This window comes from Caloenas nicobarica, chromosome 2 (genome assembly GCF_036013445.1).
Source record: "Caloenas nicobarica isolate bCalNic1 chromosome 2, bCalNic1.hap1, whole genome shotgun sequence".
Lineage (NCBI taxonomy): Eukaryota > Metazoa > Chordata > Aves > Columbiformes > Columbidae > Caloenas > Caloenas nicobarica.
Genome location: NC_088246.1, coordinates 156,992,247 through 157,012,788, shown reverse-complemented (window position 1 = coordinate 157,012,788; position 20,542 = coordinate 156,992,247). Strand labels below are relative to the sequence as shown.

Below are 20,542 nucleotides of genomic sequence, written 5' to 3'. Positions count from 1 at the left end.
CAGAACAGGACCCCTTTAGGCTTCAGATAGACGTATTTACCAATTATGTTATTGGGACATTTTTCTCCTCAGTTGTCTGTTTAAATAGGAACTGTATTTTGAACCTCGAAAATGCAGTTGTACTGGCATGGAAGAGGTCAAAGACAACCTGAAGCTTTCTGTCCAGACTCTCTGCAAGATGTTGCACTGTTTTGACTTTTTCTGGCTTTTCGCCCTTTTTTTTTTTTTTTTTGGTATGTTGAATTGTGTCAAAGATACACAGCTGCTGAAAAACTCACCGTTCAGGGCAAGAAATGGAAGTAATCTGTAAACAAGAGTTATCAAGTGCTTCAGGTAAACATGTGAAAAGCCCGCCTTGCTGTTTTTAGTCTTGGCTGTGAACAGGCACAACTTAAAACTTCAGCCAGTGGCATTAAGCTGTTGCACTTTGAACTTGGTTCTGAGGACATGTTTTTAAAAATTTGGTGCTTTTTTAACCCAGAGTCTAATGTAGTTTGACATAGAATGACTGTGTTTTTTTCACAAGTACTTGCGTAAACAGCAGGCAGCTAATGCTGTACACTGTCCTGTGCACAGCAAGAATTTAATGACTGTGGATGAAACGGTAAAACTCAGGAGTAGGTGCAGCAAAAATGAAGTGTTCCTTAAAGGTTTGTACAGTCCCTCAGGTACTAATAAGCTCTGTGCCTTTCGAGTAGAATAATGCATGAATCTATTCAGGAGGAACTGGTGTGTGTTTTGACATGGAAAATACAGATACTGTGGAAACATGATTCAATGTAGTAATGAGAGACGGCTTAGGGTGCGTATGGTTTCTGACATTTTTCAGTATAAACTGAACTGATGCCGTGGCATAACGGTTTGGGGAACTGGAGACCGCAACTTCTGAGTATGAGTTCCTTGCACTGCAGAACATCAGCAGATACCTGAACAGGATGGATTTCATCTTTGAAAACTTTGAACCAAAGTTTCTACAATAAGTGAACCGAGAGACAAACTCATCATCCCCTTGAGAATGGGCACTCTGCAAAGTGGCTCAGGCAGAGGCATCTAGAAGGTCTTAACAAGCTGGGGTTTTCATTTGTTTCCCTTCGGAAGAAGGGTTTCTGTATTGGTTCCCTACATTAATTGGCCATGTTACCCAAGGTGACAGCAGGACAGAGATGTCAAAGCATCAGATGTCCAGAGAGTTTGGCAGTGGCCAAAGTCGTTACACCCACTGCTGAGGGAGCACTGCCACATATGCCTGCCTGTGTTTGGGAACCAGCATCCACACCACCAGTTTTTCTGGTTTTCCTCTGCACAATGACTTTTTTGTTCTTGTCAACATAAAAAGGAATGCTAGAACAGTGACAGATCATCTGGGTAGATTGCATGAGTGATCAGTAAAAGCAGCAGGATTCCCCAAGTTTCTTTAGTGGGAGATATTCTGCTTTTGAATATTCCTTTTTTTGCACCATGACAGTTACATGGGGAGATCACACTGCATCTTGGGAAGCACTTTGGCGTGGGAGTCCGGTCCTTAAAAACACCTACAAGGCAGTTGAGTAATTTGCTCTTGTAGTGCAGGTGGGATTAACAGTAACAGTTGTGAGAAAAATTCTTTGATTCAGATTTTTAAATCTAAGTGATTAATTTGTTTGACTGAAGTCCAACATACATCTTCTCATGACCAGCTTAAGGGATTTTGGCAAACTTCTAACTTCCCATAGAAATTACTGGTTTTTCACTTAACCTCATCAGAGCCTGAGAATCTGCTGCACAAAACATGGAGCATATATGTAATGAGACATTTCCTGCTCTTATTGTCTCAAACTAGACAAAGAGTGAAAGAAAGGACACAGAAGTGGTGAAATTGGCTTGGAGCTCTTCAGAACGAAGACAACTAGAAAGTGTGAAACTCTGAAAAATAATAAAAATTCTGCTTTGTGGTGAATCAGCAACGTTTACATCATGCCTGAAGCTGGAAGCTTAAGGCAGCGAAAGCCCGTTTGCTGTCAGGGGCGAGCACAGCCTGGGAAAATGGGTTCAGTCCCAGCAGGGTGCAGCAAGAGGGACTTTCTCTAGTTGCTCTGGTTTGAAGACTTTAAAAGAAAACATTCCAAAACCCAAGAGATGCAACTGCTTGGTATTAATAGTGATGAAATGCTGGTTCTTGAGACCAACTATGACTTCCAGCTAGAGTTTATTTACATTTCACTTCCGTGTTGTGTCACAGCATGTAGAAATCTGAGGCAGAAGAGCCCACTTCATCCTGTCACTGTTTCGCTAAATAAATACCATTTGTATTGTATGTAGACTGCCCTTTAGCTTCAGCTTTTAGGTATAAATTTATAAGTTTACCTACAGTGTGATGGCGCTGCCCCTGCAGCCTTCTTGGTGAAGAGCTTTCCTGGACTGTTGCCTGGGGAGCAGATCTCCAGCTGTCAGCAGGTCAAGGAAGCAATAGTTACCCCTCTGCCATCTGTCAAAAGCTCTGTCCCAAAAGTTGCAAGTTACTTGCTAGTACTGGAAAGTCATGGGAAATATTCTGAAACAGTTTAAAAGGCTGAGAGGAAAAGCAACCCCATTTTCAGGTTTGGTGGTGAGTGTTGCTACGGATGAGTAAAATCTGGGTTAGGTCTCTAGGAAATCAATGGCTATGAATATAATGGCTATTGAACTTGGTGTTTCTCTCAAATGCTGGTGTTTGTTTTTATTTTTTCCTATCTGTGTCACTTCCAGAGCCCTGGGTAACTTCAGCAGGGCCAGGCAGCAGAAGGTAACCCCTGGTATTAATTCCCTTTGGCTGCGGAGTGGGAGCAGCAGTAAGGAACCATTCAGACCTTCGCCTGAATATGTGATCGTTCATCATTAAAGTGTTATTTTGACAGAGTTAAACTCAGTACTGAGTGTCCGTGAGAATCAGCACCATTTTTCACCATTTAATCCGGCACAGCAAGTACTGGGAGAGTAAAGCCTGCAAGTATCCGAGTTCCAGACTTGAATATGCAAGTTCCTACGTTGGACGATGAGGGAGATGAGTTTAGTTTTGCTTTTAGCAAAGGGCTGCTGCAGGATCAGGCCTGTTTTGTTTCCCAGCTGCCGTGAGAGTGTTGTCTTTGGATAATGCCCAGCAGTTGGTTGTCAAATGGGATGTTCTCCATCCAGAGGTGCTCTGCAATGTGCTTGCTGATGCACAACCGTGCTGCCCATGCTGAGGAAATTTTCCACAGCTGTATCTGTTTGTACAAAGCAGGATGTATGTCAGTTTTACTGCTCTTATTTTTGTGTGGCTGATCACGCTTCCTATGTTTCTTTTGGGTTTTGTGCTACTTCCTTTCAGTTAATTGTCACAAATTTAACATATCTTTTTCATCTGTCAGTCAGGTTTTTTTCTCTTGATAGCTGGAAGTTGGTCAATGCAGATCTTCCTTTTCAAGCCTTGTTTTTTAAAACTGGATATTCTCTACTTTTCCAAGCCTTTAACTGGCTGCTTCCTGTCTGAACTAAGTATAGCTTCAAATGTACAGCTCTTTTAGCTTCTTTTCTACTATGGCTGGGTAAGGCCAGTCTGCTGGTACTGTATGGATGATGTAAAAAATAATGGAAAGAGCAAGCCTTAGGAGCCAGTGCAGCATGAAAACCTGACTGTGAAACAAATATTTTCATGTACTTTCAACCATCCCTTGTTTTTTATGTATGTGTTGTTTTCTTTTTTTCTCTCTTTACCATTTTACCACTCTTACAACTTGACTACTTTAAGATACTCCGATTTTTATGATGTAAAAATTAAGTGCTAAAGATCTTAAACTGTAATGAAGATGTAATGTAATCTTAAACTTGATGAAGACTCTGTAGGTGAAGTCATTGGTGTTCAAACAAGAGAATAGTAGCATGTTTTTTATATATGAATGTATTTATTGGTAGGCACAAGGTGAAATGGAAAAGTAATCAGCTAAGTAGAATGCAGCTTTTAAAGGAAACCTTATTTGTGAACACAGTAAGCGGACATCCAGATGGGAAATGCACTATTAGGAAAGGAAGGATTGCTCTTGCTGTGGGTTATTGCGCTGCTTCCTTCAGGAAGCTCATGTGCACCTTGTCAAACTAACGATGTCATATTCCTACTGCTATAGTTCTATAATGCACTCAACATATTTTTTATACATTGTATGTAACATATCTCTGCCAAATTTTAGGATGCATTTGTGTCCTTGGACAAAGTTGTGATGTATTGGGTTATGTGACTATTCTATGAAATAAAGGCATTGCAGAGTTTTATGATGAGCTTCATATTTTGGCAAATACAAAATATTATTTTTTCCTACATGAACAGGCTGCCCAGGGAAGTGGTTGAGTCACCATCCCTGGAGGATTTTAAAAGATGCATAGATGAGGTTCTTAGGGACATGGTTTAGTGCCAGTCTTAGGTTGATGGTTGTACTCAATGATCTTAAAGGTCTTTTCCGACCAGGATGATTTTATGATATAATTTAGGAGAGTTGCATTTTTTTTTCCATGTGAAACATACTGAATTTTATGAAGTCGTGTAGAAAATCTCACTCCTCTGTGTGGTTGCATAACTGCAACTCCTCTTGTAAACAAAACCTGGGAAGTGATAACTGTAAGTTCTCTGCCTGATGTAATAGATGCTAAGCTGGAGCATGGATGTGTAAAGGTTTTGAAAAAAAGTCAGCGGAGGATGAAGAATCACTTTTGGCCCACTTTGAAGGATTTTGAAAGGCCTTATTTTGAGGAACAAGGAGTATTCTGGCACCGGATGGTGCTGAGTTAGGAACTCCATCACCAGTCCTATCTTTTGTGATACAGGCAGGAGTGTACTCAGCTCTTAGGAAGATCATATTGTATCTCTAGGTGCTGAGGCTTGCAGGTAATGGAAGACCATTACCCAGATCTTGTCCCGGGTAGTTCAGCATGTGAGAATGCTTAAATTTGGCTAATTTCATAATGGGACTTTCTTGGGAAGAATGAAAGAAGTGTCCTTAACACAATGGCCATTTGTGCGAAGTCTGAGTCCAGATTAAAACTAGAATGCTAAAGTTCATCCTCGAAAAAAGGGGTTGGGAGCTCACAGGAACAAAATAATATCCATAAATTATACTTTCCTCCTCAAAACCAAACAAGAACTCTCTGACACTTGCCATGGAAAGCTTCAGCTCAGATATTTTGGCGAGGGTTATAAAGAGAACTTGTAACAGCAATGAGCAAGCAATTTTAATAGGTGGTATAACAAGTTGTGTACGTACTCTGAAACTGTAACCCATATAGTATGACCTAAAGAATAAATGTAAATTAAGATACATCATCAACCTCAGCTGTGATGTTTTGTAACTTAAGTATTCATCTTTGTAACATCAACTTCAAAAGGCAACGCATATAAAAAGAAACCACTGTGTACTTGGAAGGGTGCAACCTAGAGAGCCACATAATGTCCCTCATCTCTGAGTATACTACAAGCCTGTCCCTTCTGGAATAATCTCAGTATGTTTTTGCCGCTAACTTGCACAGAACCACCCACTTCTTGAAGCAGTTGCAAGAGAGCAGAAGCTATGAACTATTAAAGCATGGCAGATCGAGAGTGGAAGGGGGTGGGGAGCATGGCCTGACACTGGCGAGCTGCAGGAACAATAGCTTATTTCTTGTCTGCTTAGACTGCAATCTTTGTAGCAGAAGCCATCTCTTCCATGACATGAAATGCCAAATGCAGCTTTGCAGTATTCGTTATTTAATCTGCCTCCAAAGCCCAGCCTAGCACCCAGGTGCAAGGCAGGTGTCAGGATCTGTACCAATGCATCGCCTTTAATCTTTGTTTTATGTTTGCAGTCAGTTGAAGGAGGAGTGGGACAGATGCAGAGAAGGATGTTGGGAGGGTGCTGGGAGGGTGCTGAGGCAGTGGAAGGAGACAGGCTGGCTTGGTGGGGTTAGAAAACAAAGCCTGAGAAGGCAGCTGATTGCTCTTCACACTTTCCATCCTGTGGTGCTGCCACCCACAGCCTGGAGTCGTTTGCAGCTGAAGGACAATATTGGCACCAGTACAAATGGGCATCGTGTGTTTCCAGATAAATCTAGGCTGCCACTAGAATGTAGGAATTTTTACAAAAGCCCCATATGACCCTACCCGCCCCGTGCCATCCCGCTCCGCAAGGACTGTTCGCAGCCACATCAGCAGTGAGCAGGCGGGTTGGGATGACACCACTCCCAAGTCCTGGGAATCACAATTATTTTTAATCTCTTTAAAGAAACTTCATGTTCTTGTGTATAACCACTTTTCACAGAGGCATGACCAGAAGCAGTTTCAGGTGCCAGTTGCTGAAGAAACCTGAATTTCAGATAACTTCATAAGGTTTTGTAATCTGTCTTACATGGAATTATGATATTATAGTGTAGGTAGTATTAAGGATTGCTACAACAGGAAAAAAAAGCCCTAAGATATTGCAAGCTCTCAATTTCTCTGCCAGCTAGGACTAGAACACCTGCTCATTATTTTGGTGGGGGGAGAAAACAAGGGTATCCAGCACAGGGGAGATGGGGACAGCAGGCATGTCCTTTGGCTGGCACACCAACCCTTCCCACAGCCAGTTTCTACTCCTGTGAAGCTTGGGAGGACCCCGAGCTTTCCAAGGAACATTCTTCATTGCATCCCACAGCGAGAGGATTGTGCAAACTGCTTTGCAACAGTTTCCTTGCTCAACATCTGTGGAGGATGAAGGGCTGCTTCCAGCTCGCTCTGTTTTGGTGCTACTATCAACGTGCAGCTGCCAGAGCATATCATGTTGTGAAGAGTAACGAGTCCCTGTTGTGAGGAGCTGGCAGTTTAAAGGCTGTGTCCGATATCGGAGCGATTGCAGCCAAACAGCCCTGCGCCCATACAGGCACCGATACCAGTCGCACAAGTGAAAAACAGCCAGAAGAAAAGGGCTGGAGAGGAGCCTGGAGATCTTGCCTTTCTAACTGCACGGGTATGCAGAAGCTGAAGACAAGGGCAGCTGCGGGAGATGCTCAGGACTCACACCGGCATGTTGTTTGTGGAACCAGCTGCTGGGTCTGTCCTCGCAGTCCTCTCCGTGTGGCTTCACCCGGCTGTGACTTGGCACAGGGCTCAAGTTCTTGGCTAAAACAGTTTGGTTTCCTAATCAGATCTGTTAGCATGTAGCATAAGTCTAAACTTAAAAATGGCTAAAACTTTAAGCCCTTCTTGCTTTTTGGCTTTGAAAGTCTCTGTTATGCTACATTATGCTCTTAAAAACCCACTTTTTTTTTTTTTTTTCTGGATGCCAGCCCGAGCTCTTATTACATTGAGTATGAGCAGTGTGCTGTGCTTGAAGAGGGCTGAGTGATGGCAATTCACAGGACATATGTGAATCAGAGGCTACTGGGCAGCCTAGTTGTTTCAGTTCCCTGGTATTATTTAATTTAATGCTTTAGTTCCTGACCTTTTCTGATTTGAAACTTTAGGTTATTTAAGGCTTACGCTTCTAAGCTTGCTTTGTGTCAGGTTATTAGCTTTTAGTTGCAAATTGAGATTATAATGTATAACCTAAGTCTAAAAAAACCCAGAAGGTCACAAGTAGTTTAGTATCTTCAGCTTTTAATACTTGCTGCTCAAATGGTTTAGTCAGATGCCACTTAACTGTCAAGTCATCTGTTTTGTTTTGTTGGTTTTTTTGTTTGTTTGTTTGGTTTTGTTTGGTTTTTTGTTTTGTTTTGTGGGCTTTTGCTTTGTGTTTTTTTTTTTTTTTTTAAAGGGGAGAAACTTCTATTGAAACCTCTTATTTGATTTATTGTGTAGAACTATGTCAGGGAAAATCAGTAACTCAGTACACAAAGGACCTCGTGACACCAGTGCCTGAACAAAGACTAGCTTAAACAGGGCATCGTGTGGGCAGATGCTAACGCATTAACTCTTTTGGACACTTGCAAAATGCATTATTTTCAAATGAATCACGAACAGGAACATTAGATTTGTCAAGTTTATTGTACAATACCTGAAATGTAAACTGCACAATACCTGAAATGTAAACTGCATTTAATGAGACGGTGTGTTGTGGATGATAACCATACTTGGTTGCTATTAACTGATGTCTCTTGTGGTCTCTTGTTTAGTGGAGACAAGTTTTTACAAGCTGCTCTCCAGTTTACAGAAACCATCATTTTTTATTTTAGGGACACTCAGACTAGTTTGCAGCATTAACTGTTAATGACTGGAAGGGGTCTAACTGACTGTATGTAAGGCTCAAACTCTGTTTGAACATCGCAGTAACTTTCCTTGCTTCATTGTCAGAGGCTTGAGCTGCTTACTCTTATTTTCTGACCTGAAAGTGATGGGGATCTTTGCTAATCAACTTCTGCACAGCTCTGGGGACATCTTAGCTCTCCATCCTTGCCTCATCCCTGCTTCTTTGATAGTGTTTTGAGCTACTTTAGATGCACAAAGCCTCAAATTGCCACCCATGTCCTTCCTACCTGCTTTGGTGACTTAGCTCTGAAGTCACTTGTGGCTTTCAAGTGATGAAGTGCAGAGTGATGTGACTGGCTTGGAAACACCTCCCATGTGTGGCCCCGGAGCCCAAGTCTCATGTGGTGTCTCTCACTCTCCAAAGAAAGCAACACCGGTGCTTGGAAGCTGTGGCCATCAGTGCCCATGGCTTTCTCCCTCCCCTCTTTGCCATTAGATGCTCGTGAGTATTTAATCCCATGTGTAAAGTCATTGCTGTCCCTCCTGCTTGCTCAGCCTGCAAAGATGGCAATGCCATCAGGCTGCCCTGGTGAGGTTACCCTTCTGTATATCAGTATTCAAAAGGAGAATAATCTCTGCTGCCCGTGTTTAAAAAAGTTGTTTTGAGGAAATTACCTTCTTTATGAAACACTCAGGCAGGAGTCTTTTCCTGTTCTTTGTTTTCCATTATAGGATGTAAACACAAACCATTTTGGTAGGAGACCAGAGGTAAATCCTGTAGTGCTGGTAGCAGTTCCCCCAGCCCATCATGGACATAAGACCACACTTGATGATGGACCCCATGGCACAAGTTTAGACAACCATATGCGTATCTTCAGCAGAACAAAGTTTGAAGTGGTCTTTGATCCTGTTTCACTTCTGTGCTTGGAATGAATTTGGTCACGTATATTGGGATTACGTAATGTTTGATATTTATGATTGCAGCATTGCTGGTATCCAAGGATGGATGGCCTGATGTGTGGCTTCTTAGCTCCTTTGCACACCATTTTGTGAAGCCAGGCTGCCCATCTGTCCTGTATCCCCTGCTGCCAAAACAAGGCTCCAGCAACGACTGTTCTTCCAGCAATGATGCCCAGAACCTTTAAGAGCAAAATAATCAGGCTCAGTAAAATGATTCCTGAGCTACCTACCTTGGTTATGACACTTGCTCTGGTGGTTTTGGAGCAGTGGATTTTGGCTGGAATGGGTACAGAAAAGCCTCTTTGAATGGAATTAGTGAACACAATATTGCACAGATGACTTCTCCATGTCCCCCCGGCTTCCTAGAGAGTGATTTGCTGCCTTTCCTGCTAGTTGGCAAAGGTAGATATGTGATCAGTTTTAAAGCACTTTACCCTCTGCAAAGGTGCTTTAAACCTTTATTTTTTGTTTTAGTCAGAAGTATGATTGTTTGCAAACTTAATGCTCTGAGCAGCAATTGTAACCGGTGTCTGGGTGCACAGTGGCGGGTGTCCGCTGCGTGGAGGTGGCTTGTCCCGGGGAGGAGAACTTGGGACCTCTTAGCAGGCTGAATTGGCCAAGTGGAGTGAAGAAAAAGTTGTTTTTCTCCAAGCTGGCAACTTTACAGTACTGCTTGCAAATATAAATGAACTTTGTCTTTTGAAGACTTCTGTGAGGCAAGTGCTTTGGAATGTGTATAAAGGAATGCTGGTGTGGTTGTCTATTTAGGAGAGTTATGCAGTTAAATTCACTTTGAGCTACCCTGTCATATAAAGGGGGAGCACAGAGCACCTGTTTAGAGATTATAAAATTTGTGTTGAGCATGGATGGTACAAAAAGACTTATCCAGCATCTTTCTCTTTGGAAAATAAGATGGTTTTTACAGTATTGTCAGATAGCGGGGCTTTGTTTGCCAGCTCTCATAAACAAATAGCATATTGTTGTGCCGCCTTATCACAAGGTTGTTTCTTGGTAGGAATGTTTCAGGTATTCCTGGTGCAGAGAAGGAAAACCTAGAGCTTGGAAATACCTAATCTGAAAACATTATGTGGCTCCAAGATCTGGTATCCTTCCAAAAGCGAGAACATGGTACACGTTGGGCTTTTGTTCAGCAAACTTTATGGCCATCGTGTAATCTGCTGGTCAGCACTTCCTAGTGCTGGTTCTTTCGGAAACATAGAGCAGCTACTTTGAACTATTATGAAAACAGGATTGTTTTTTAAGGCTATAAAAGGCATCCATCTTGTTCTTTTTGGCACAGTTTTTTGGTCATTTGTAGTCAATGCTCTGAGTCCCTGAAAATCTGAAACTGTCCCATGTAAACAACTTTCTTCCACAAACACTAACTGTGGCTTTGTTCCCTGAGTGGCTTCTTCTTACTGGAAAACTGCAGGAGACCTGGCTTCTTACTTTCCTTCCCTATAGGCAAAACACAGAAAAATCTCCTGCACTTCTAGTCCCTGTTGCAGAGTTAAGTGCAAGATTAAGGTGACGTTTCTGTCTTAACAAAATTTGCTGAATTGTGAAAAAAACAACCAACCAAACAAAAAAACCAACCAACCAAAAACAAACAAAAAACCCAAAACCAACCAACCAAACAGTTGAGTTAGGTGCAATTGCATGTAAATATTTTCGACCTCCAAATATTACATCAGCATTTGTTTTCCCTCTCTGCCATGCCCAATTGCTTACTGTGTGGAATAGCAGATTACATAGATGGCTGTAATTGTGAAAATATGTGACCCTGTTTCTAAAATGTCACTTGCAGTCGCTTGAAACTTTGACAAACTTGTTTCTTGCTTGTTCTTTGGGGTTAAAATCTGTAAGAGGCAAAACTTACTGGAAAACCAGGAGAAAAAGGGTGATCAGAGTGACTGGGGAATTAACTCTGTCTTGGGTCTTCAGACTATTTAAGTATCTCTGGTGCCTTGCTATAAATTTGGATTACAAATCACTGACAATGGGGTCAGTTTTGTTCCTGTCCCCTTGCCTAAAGTGGTGGATTTAAATATTAATGAAGCATTTCTTCAGGCTTAAAATCCCCTGCCTAATTTTTTACCAAAATCCACCCAATTGCATACCTAGCAAGAAGGGTTACTAAGACCTGAATCTGTTTGCATGTGCATGGACGCCAGCATTATTTCAGCATTAACTTTCTTAATCTGTGCGTGCCACTTCATTCATAGCTTCCTACAGCATCCAACCATCTTGCAAACTTTCTCACTAGAGCATCTTTGCCAGGGAAAAGTGCATCGCGTTAATCCGTGGGGCAGAGGAAAAATGCTGCTGCTGCTGCTGCCACTGCCGGCTTCTGAATACTCCTGTGGGCTTCACAGCCCTTCTTGAGCACCAGGTCATTTATGTAGACAGGGTTGATTAGCTTAAGTCAGATTCTAGTCAGGAAGTGGGAAATCATGGTTTAAAGAATTGATTTTAGTTTTGTTCCGTAGTTTTATACCTATCTTCGGGAATATTGCTAATAATTAAAAAATTTGCTGTTGCACTTAGTCAATAATTCTTCAACATGTTTCAGCCTTTTGTCTTGCTTTGAGTACACTTACTCATATGCTTCACTGAAGACAATTCTAAACTTTTCTTAATAAGTAAATAATTGATGTGTTTTATTGTTATGTAGTTAAGAATTTCCAATTTTGTCCTAAGATGCCCAAAATGAACCTGACATGCATTTCTCCACCTTGCTGTTTAAACAGTTTTGGTATTGCTTTTGAGAACTGTTTCTGGTCATTCATTAGAGCTTCGCAGGGAGCAGCCCTCTGCCTCTGCCACCTTATCTTTGTCAAGACAATGAAAACATGCTGTTCTTCTTCTGAACTCCCAGTTTGGACTGATGTGGTCGCTTAACTGAGGTGCCTGTTGGTCCCAATGCACAAGATGCTTTGTACCTGCAGCACAACCTCCGCAGTCACCTCTTCTGGGGTTCAGCTGTGTCCGTGTTCCCAGTTAAGCTTCCCGCAGATGAGGGCTGAGTATCACGATGCCGGTTCTTTCCTAGAGCAGGATACAGCAACCTCGTTCCTTGCTTTGACACTTTTGAAAATAGCATGCACCTCGTTGGTGTCCACTTGAAGGAATATGTCTTTTATTTGGTACTGTTTGTTCAGATCAAGGAAGGTGTTTCTGTCCCAAAGACTGGAGCACATTAGTCTGAGCGTAAAATGGTGCTAATGACTGTCCAGTTTGGTTTTCTTACCGTAAAGATCTCGGGGATGGAGAGGAAACCTCCATTAAAAAAAGAAAAAAAAAAAAAAAGAAGCCAGATACAAGTATTCAAGTTATTTTCAGGAGAAGGTGGTTGAGCAGATTTGGCTGTGCCTCCATTCACCTGTGAAGACAGTGTCCATGGCTCTCTGTGCTGGTCCCTGCCCTGTTTTGTTCAGCATCCTCTATTTTGAAGCTGCCAAACTTTTCTTTGATCTTGCAGCCTTAACATTTCTTTAATCTCATATTGTGCAGGCGTGTGTATATAAATAAAGCAGGGAGGCATTTTACAAGAGACTCATACCATTCTTGGAAAGGTCTTTTAAATTATAACCTGAGACAGTGGGACATGGCGGGGGGGGGTGTTGGGTGGAGCAGGATCTTTATTTGTTCCTGTATTTTATCTTTGATGCAAGCTGAGAACAAACCTTTTTTCATCTTTGCAGATATCAGCTACTGACCATGTCAACAGAGTACCAGGATGCTCACCTTGCAGAGGTGAAACCTCTGGTGGAAAAGGAGGAGGTAATTATTTTAAAGCTTTTTATTGCTTATGTGTTTTTTTTCAGGGCTGCTGTTTGAACTGCACATGTGTTCTTAAATTAGTTCTAACATACTGTATGGAAGAAACTGTAGGTGGGATAAGAGTGATTGGTTTATTTTGGTTTGGTTTTTTTGTTTGTTTGGTTTTTTTACATAATGCAAAACTGAACCTTTATGATTTGCTTTTCCATCATCTTTGGATTTACTCTTCTCTAGAGCTAGTCTGGTGGTGACATTTTTTCTTTTCTGCATAATGACAACTCTGGGTGTCTTCAGCTATTTTGAGTGGTGCCAGTTAGGCAGCCTCATGTACACCCATCTATACCTCTGGACTTCTCAATGCAGAGCTAGAAAGTTTGCCCTGTCAGGTGCCTTTCAAGGAGCTACCGAGAGAGCCTTTCCTTTTCCTTTGGGTGCATCTCAGTTGGGAGGTACAAATGCTGCTCTGAGCTGAGTTAGAACCAAACTGCACCAGGTCTGCAGCCTGTTGATTGTGCACAACCCACAGCCATTCCTTTGGGACTGCAGTGTAGAAACATCCTAGCCTTTTTTTGGGTTTTTTTGCTTAATGCCATTGTGCTTCTTTTTGTTTGTTTTTTTCACCATTTTTCTCCAAAAACCTGCGGCCGTCTGACTCTTTGGTGGCAGCAATGCTCTGTGCTATGTTCACAGCAAATAATTCACTGTAATATGTGAAGGAACCTCTCAACTTTTTTTTTTTCCTTGAATCAAAACTAAGATTTTTCTTTTGTTCCCAATGATTGTAGTTCTTGACAATGATGTATGTAAATGTGTTGGTTTTTTTCTGGTTTTCTACACTAGAACTATTCATTGCTTTATCTGCTACTTTCTTTTTTATTCCCTACCTCTTTTGTGTAAACACTTCAGAAAATCATTTCTACTTGTGACTGCAGTGAAATGGTTAGAGGAACTTTAAACACAGCTCCTTTGCCAAGGACATTGCATGAAAGCAGAGCTTGTTTGGATACCAATGAATACAGTGCTCAAACTTTTCAGAAACTAAGATCCCTTTTTAATGCCAATATTGTTCAGTAGTAGCAAAGCAGATACAAAGCAGAAGTCCTATGAGTACTGAAATGTTTTTGCCTTGAAGTTCAGAACTATCTCAAAACATTGATTATCTTCTTGGGTTTCTGTAGTCTGTAGGTCGAAAGTTGGAATTTTGACAATGAACCCTATATGCTTTTATTCACAATGTTACCTTAAGTTTTGTCTGCGTGGGAAAACTAGCAGAGAGTTTGATTTCCTCTGCAGCCATTCTTAACATAGAGTGAAGGATGTTATTTAATGTATTTTGACAAAGTGGAAAAGGTTGCGCTGAAACACATTCAGCACATTCTAAGGTTAACAGTTGCATTCTGGCTTGTTGTGCCCAGGTTTCTGCTACAGCTGAGCCTTCATTCCTGGACAGTGATGGAGCCTTATTCCCTATGCTGTTTAGAGCGGTGCTATATCTAGTTATTCATTTCAACTCTAGACCCCACTGGAACATCAGTGTATGAAACTAGCTATGCTTAAGAGATCATGATACCAATAGTTTAGTTAGACTAAAATCCAGCATATCGTCTAAAACTAAGGCTGTGTAAAATGGCTTCCACACGCTCAGTCAACTCTTCAGGTACGTGTTTATATATAAAGACATTGCCTAATTACCTAAAGATCATGGCTCCTGAGTCCTGTTGTAATTATGGGTTGGACTCCAATGTTTTGAGGTCTGCCATCTGAGATGGTATTGCCCAAGACAGCAGCTGTATTACTTCTGATGGCTTCCATCCTTAATTTACCTGGGCTTCTGAGACTGTATGCCCTCCCTGCCAGGATCCTGAGTTTTTATCTCTGTGCTTCTTTTTCAAGCTTTAGCTACTCTGCAGCATAAAAAAATGTTGGTTTGGCTATTTTCAGGCCTCCAGTGGAAATATGAGCTTGACTCCTTCCTTGTCTTTTAATAAAAGGAAGTGACTGTACAACACTTCTTCCTTTGAAATGTTAACGTCTTAGATTATCGGAGATGGGGAAGATGTCACCTTACTCCTTTTCTGTTGGAGATCCTCAACAGGTGTAGGAGCTTGTCAGTAGTAGTGATAGCTGGCCACAGATTGGAATGGACCTGTGTCCAGCCAGCCTCCCAAACATGACAAGGCCTGTTTTTGGCTGGGACAAAACCTTTCCAATCTTTCACGTTGTGTAACCAAATCTCAGTAATGACTGCTTAGCAATGAGTTGCAAGGGCTTAATGCATGTTCGACAGTGTCTTTCCATCCCAGGCACGACTGAGGGTGGCCGTTGTCTACAACAAGCAATGGAGAAAAGTTCAGTGTTTTACTGTTCCAACTCACCCAGTGATTTAACAATAACTGAAGCTGTACCAGCTTTTTTGCTTTATTTTGCTGACCTATTAATCTAGCGTTTTACTGCTTTCGTGTTCTTCATGAAGATTAGTGGGTAAAAGCTCTCGGTTGAATTTTGATGTTCGCAAGAGAGCTTGCATTGAGTGAAGCGGACAGGACAGAGTTTTGGCTGCAGAGCTGATGGGTTAGAGCACACATGTCCCAGCACAGATTTCTGTATCTACAGAACTTACTTGCATTAATACTTCAAAATCTCTTCACAGGCTATCACTCGCCTCCTTCCAGACTTCGATGTTCAGGCAAGTAAAACTATTCTTTTTTGTTTGCTTGGTTGGTTTGGTTCATTTTTTTTTCTTTGTTTTTTTAGTAAAAGGGGAAACTGAACTGACATTTGAGAAAAAAGCAAAATGTGATCAGAAATGACTGACTGCTTGCCAGAAATAGTGTTACTGTGGGAGAAAGGTCTGAATGGGAATCAGATGTAGCAATGTGAAGGGGACTGCGGGAGGTCTTTTCAGACTGAAGCTGAGAAAGTTTCATCCAAAAGAGGTGGCTGGGTTGCAAGCAGCTTTATTTTTGCTAAGAAAATGAGATTCTTCAGCTGTGGTAGTGAAAGCAAAATATTCCCCTCCCTCATGGATACACATTTTTCCCAATTAATCTGCTTTCGTTAGTCATGTGCGTGCATTTCCTCAGAGGAAATGTCCCTCTCGAGGTATCCTGTTATGCTGTTAAAAGTTTCCATAAGATTCCTGAAGCCTGCAGAGTGGTGGAAGGCATTAAGCAATCAACTTTGCCTGTAATACGGGTGATGGTAGTTTCTGTATGTTTATTTACAGCCAGATTGTAAGAATCCATGAAGTGGACCACTAGGTCAAATGGTGGCTTTCCACTTTCCTCATGTGTCGTCCTTTTGAGAGGTGACTTTGTAATTCTCTTTGCTCCCCCTCTTTATTATTTTATCACCTTTTGGTCTTCCAACTGAGAACTTTGTCCTCTCTGGCTCTTAAACAGAGACTAAGGAGATGCAGCACTGTCAGAGGCAGGCTGGGTTGAACTGGGAGGGAGACCAGCGAGCCTGTACCTGCCTTAACAAAAGGACTGAGCTGTGAATTCCCATCGCTGAGTACAGGAAGGAGTATGTGTTGGGAAAGGTGCTCACTGAGTGTATTATTTTTATCAAGGGGGTGTGAGGAGGGAGGTAGATTGTGCCAGAATAAGGAAAGCTATTAAATTGTTCTAGTCTCTTGAATGTGTAGGCAGAGGTCCTTGGAGGAAATAACCCTTCTGTACATCGTAGCATCTTGCACTCTATTTGCACCTGTCTATATCTGCGTTCAATGCTATGCAAATTGGTCAAAAATACAGCACAAACTCAGCAGTCTTTTCCCTGAAAATGGAAGCAGTTATCCCAAACATCTTTTCCATCTTTCAATGGCTCTCACTTCTATAGTAAAACTGTAGTTTACATTAATCCTGCATCTTCCCTCACATCCTTTCTAATGATGAAATCCACTGCCTGAAGTCTTGATAAATGTAAGTTAAAGTTGTCACCATGCAGTTTCCTGCAGGACTGTACACAGCATTGGAGCAGCTTTCTGTTTGGGTCCAGTTTGATCACTTGTTCTAAATAAATCTGAATCCTAGATTAAGTCTGCTAACAGCAATACTGCAGTATTTTGATTAAGAATCCTGAAGTGACCTATATTTCATTTCTATTCTTGGAATAAATTTGCTTGGTTTGTAAACCTTGTATATATATAGATTTTTTAACTTGCAAGATCAAAATCTCTAAGCCTTTTTGGTTTTTTTCCAAGTTTTGGATTAACTGTCGCTAATCCAGACCAGCGGTTCTTGTCATTTAGCCCTGTTCTGCCAGCTCGTGCTTTTTTAATGATCTTTCTTTCTTCGAGTTTAATCTTTGGCCATTCTAGTTCAGGAAGGAAAAATGTGGAAGAACAGTCTCAACTCTTTATGTTAAGAACTGCTGCTGCAAAGGAGGCTTAGCTTTGGTCCTGAAAACCACAAGTACCCTACCTATGTGTCTTTCAGTTCTTCTTTGGTTGATTTATGAAAAAAGTGGTTTGGAGCCTTGATTACCTGGTTCATTCGAAAAGTTTGTGTGTAGCCCTGGAGGACCCAGGTCACTGGGGACTGACACTGAAGCTCATGTGTGCTCCTAATGAGCCACCTGTCCCTTGAGCCACTCTTGGGAGGAGGATGGGCCTGGCCAGGGAAGGAGACGACCAACACTTGGCAGGATGGAGCTCCTTATTTAGTGCCTATGTATGGTTGTGGGTGTCCACCATATCCCTTGAAACTTGCTATGTCCTTTTGGGGACAAGTTATGCAGTGTTAAGTTAAAAACTGTGTTTCTGCCACTGGTGAAAAGTAGTGACTGCCTGTGAGGTGTTCTGGTTCCAAGAATAAATTTTATCTAGTTATTCAGACTTCGAAATAAATAGACTCCACGTGCCATTTTAGACAGACTTGAGTTAAATATACTTGTATGTGGTTATTCTCTGGAGGAAAGCTTTTGTGGAGCCACTGGGGGATGACCAAGACAAGAAGTGGAAGAACTGAGAGCTCGTTCAGAGCTCTCTCTAGTCAGCTCTGTCTGTATGTCTGTCCGTATGTCCGTCTGTGACACCCACCTGAAAATTTGAGTGAAGGTCCCCTGCTTCCCAAGAAGGAGAGTGTTCCTGACCAAACCTGGTTTAGCACAGCTAATGATAAAATGGTGCAGGGCAATGTGTCCTGTGGTGTTTTATGTTGGCTTAATGGCAAACACGTTTTAATTGTCCTTGGAGTTTGATGTATTCACCTATTCTCTAGGTTGGTGGCATTAGAGCCAATGGCTGCTTGTCACTGTACATATTCTCTGAGTTTTGTGTTTCAGAAGTGAGCAGTCCATCAGGAGGCTGCTTTCTCATCAACTAAGCAAAAGAAGTCTTAAGAAACAAACAAACCCAAAAACAACAAATAGGAGAAAAATGCCTGGAAAGGTGGGACATTGGAGTTTTAGAAGAACATAGGATGAATTGAGATAACTATTAGAGAAGAAAAAGCTAGGGAAAAGTGCTAAACAGCTTCAAGGCAAAGGGCATTTGAAACCCCGCATTGCAAAACCACATTAAAAGATCAAATATTTGTGATTTTCAAGATGTTGAAAAAAGGAGTGAAAAATAGCATACACAGGTACAAGTATACTAAGTAATATAAACTTAGGATACACTGTCTTCTAGCAAACAAAAAGCCATTGAGGTCCTTTTTTAAAGCTCTGAAGCTTTTCCCTCAGTTCTGAGGCAAGAGAAGGGAGGTGTATTTAACAGGCATAATATTACTAATTAAAATAAAAGCATAAGGTGGTAATAGAGGATTAAGTATATTTGAAAGCTGTAAAATAATCTTGATGGAATGCAGTATTTTACTTATGATATAAAATATAGCGGGTTTTGCAACACGTGCAGTGTGTGTGTTGTTTTCCTTTTTAGATATCTAAAATATTTTGGTTGCTAATCCCATACTTCAGAAAATAGCCTGTTCATAAACATGTTCCTCAACCCATGTCTTCCTCATCCTGGGTAGAGAGGGTAAGGAATAAATGAGTTTTCCTGTGTTACTGACTTACAAATTGCCTCCCCCTTCTAACCTCATGATAAATTTAAAAAAAAAGTCACTTGACCAAAAAAACCTCTGCATTAGAATGGATCAGATCTGTCAGACTAAGATAACCTCTCTTAAATCACACATATCAAAAGTAGTTTTGTGTGTGTTTTTAGGGCACTGAGATAAGACGGCACCTCTGTTAAAGTGAGAGATGTGAACAGATGGTGTATTTGTTTTTATCCTTCTATCGGATTAGTGTACCTTGGATTTTTTTTCCAAGATAGTGTTTTAATACAAATCAGTTGGTGAAGAGCCTCTTACTATAATGTTGACGTTGATTGTGATGTGGTGCCATCTGTTTTCAGTGCTCTGCATTTTGAAAACATCCATCCCTACATCCTGTAGACAAATCTCTTGATCTTTAATAGGATCAATAGGGATGTGAAGTTGTTAGTTTGATGTCACCAAAGAAAATGTTTTGAATCGATTGGTTTTTAGGAGAACCTTTTGGATATTCGCATTTAAGAATTTGCACTAATGGAAAATAGCACAACCCTCTTGAGTTAGGAGAGTCTTACTGTGAAGATAATGAGGAATTAAACCAATTGTTAAACTGACTGTGATTTGTGCCAGTAATTAAGAGTATGGTCGCCTGTCACCTCTGAACTATTTTTAGCTGACATTGAGTTTGAACTAGACTCAGGCTTCCAGTTCCAGAAGAATTAGATGTGAAGGTCAGTGGGATGTGCAGGTTCAAGGGTCTGGCTTTATCTACCATGGCCAGATTTTTTAATTTCATGCACAAAGGAGGAGGATCGCAAATCTCAAAAGGTGGTCCCGCCTAAGAAAACACAATCTAGGTTGTCAGCGCTGTTACTGGAAGGCTCTAGCAATAAAAATCTGATGATATGAAATGCCTATTAGTCTCTGAGGAGGAAATAATTTCTATATTCCACACTCAGCAGGAGGCGTGTTACACAATATAGTTTACCCTCATTTCTGGTGTTAAGTGTGCCAAACTATTGATTTTTATGCTTTTTATTGAAAATTATCTTAAGTGTAGAAGAAAGATAGAATGTAGAAAATACTAATTGCTATTAGTGTTATTAATTGCTATTATTATGAATAGCTATTCTTATTAATTGCTATCTATTGTTACTGCAAATTTCTTAGTGGAGTATTCTATTTCTGCCAAAAATGAAACATATAGTAACATTAGTATGACTGATGTAGGAATACTTTAGACGAAATGTTGCTGATCTACTTGGAAAATACTAGATTTCAGGTATTGATTCCTCACTTTCATTGTTGTGGAGAATTATTCTGACTTACACTAATTTTTCAAAGTCTTTTGTGTTCTCACTGGAAACTTTAGTCCTGCTTTCAGGAAAGAACTTGCTTCTGATTTAATTTAGAATAAGTTTGGGGTGTTCTACCATTTGCGATAACAGAACCTCAAATGAAGCTAAACTTACCAAAACCTGATAGAAACAGCAACAGGAAAGACTGTACTAATCCCAGGTTTGAAATTTAACACTCTATACATTTTATGGCAGAGACTTAGTTCATCTTTGATGTCTGAGCTCTGTTGAGTAAGTACTTCTCCTCGTCAAACCTGACTCAA

The 20,542-nt window shown here is 41.0% G+C and overlaps 1 protein-coding gene across 1 annotated transcript in view; it reads left to right on the top strand.

The window, feature by feature from the left end:
- NDRG1 (N-myc downstream regulated 1) overlaps positions 1-20,542 on the top strand; it is a 39,596-nt gene that overhangs the window by 909 nt on the left and 18,145 nt on the right. Inside the window, exons 2-3 of the mRNA XM_065628751.1 lie at positions 12,844-12,922; positions 15,573-15,608. Of these exons, the coding sequence (XP_065484823.1) occupies positions 12,860-12,922; positions 15,573-15,608 (99 nt within the window). The 5' untranslated portion in view covers positions 12,844-12,859. The remainder of the gene's footprint in view (positions 1-12,843; positions 12,923-15,572; positions 15,609-20,542) is intronic.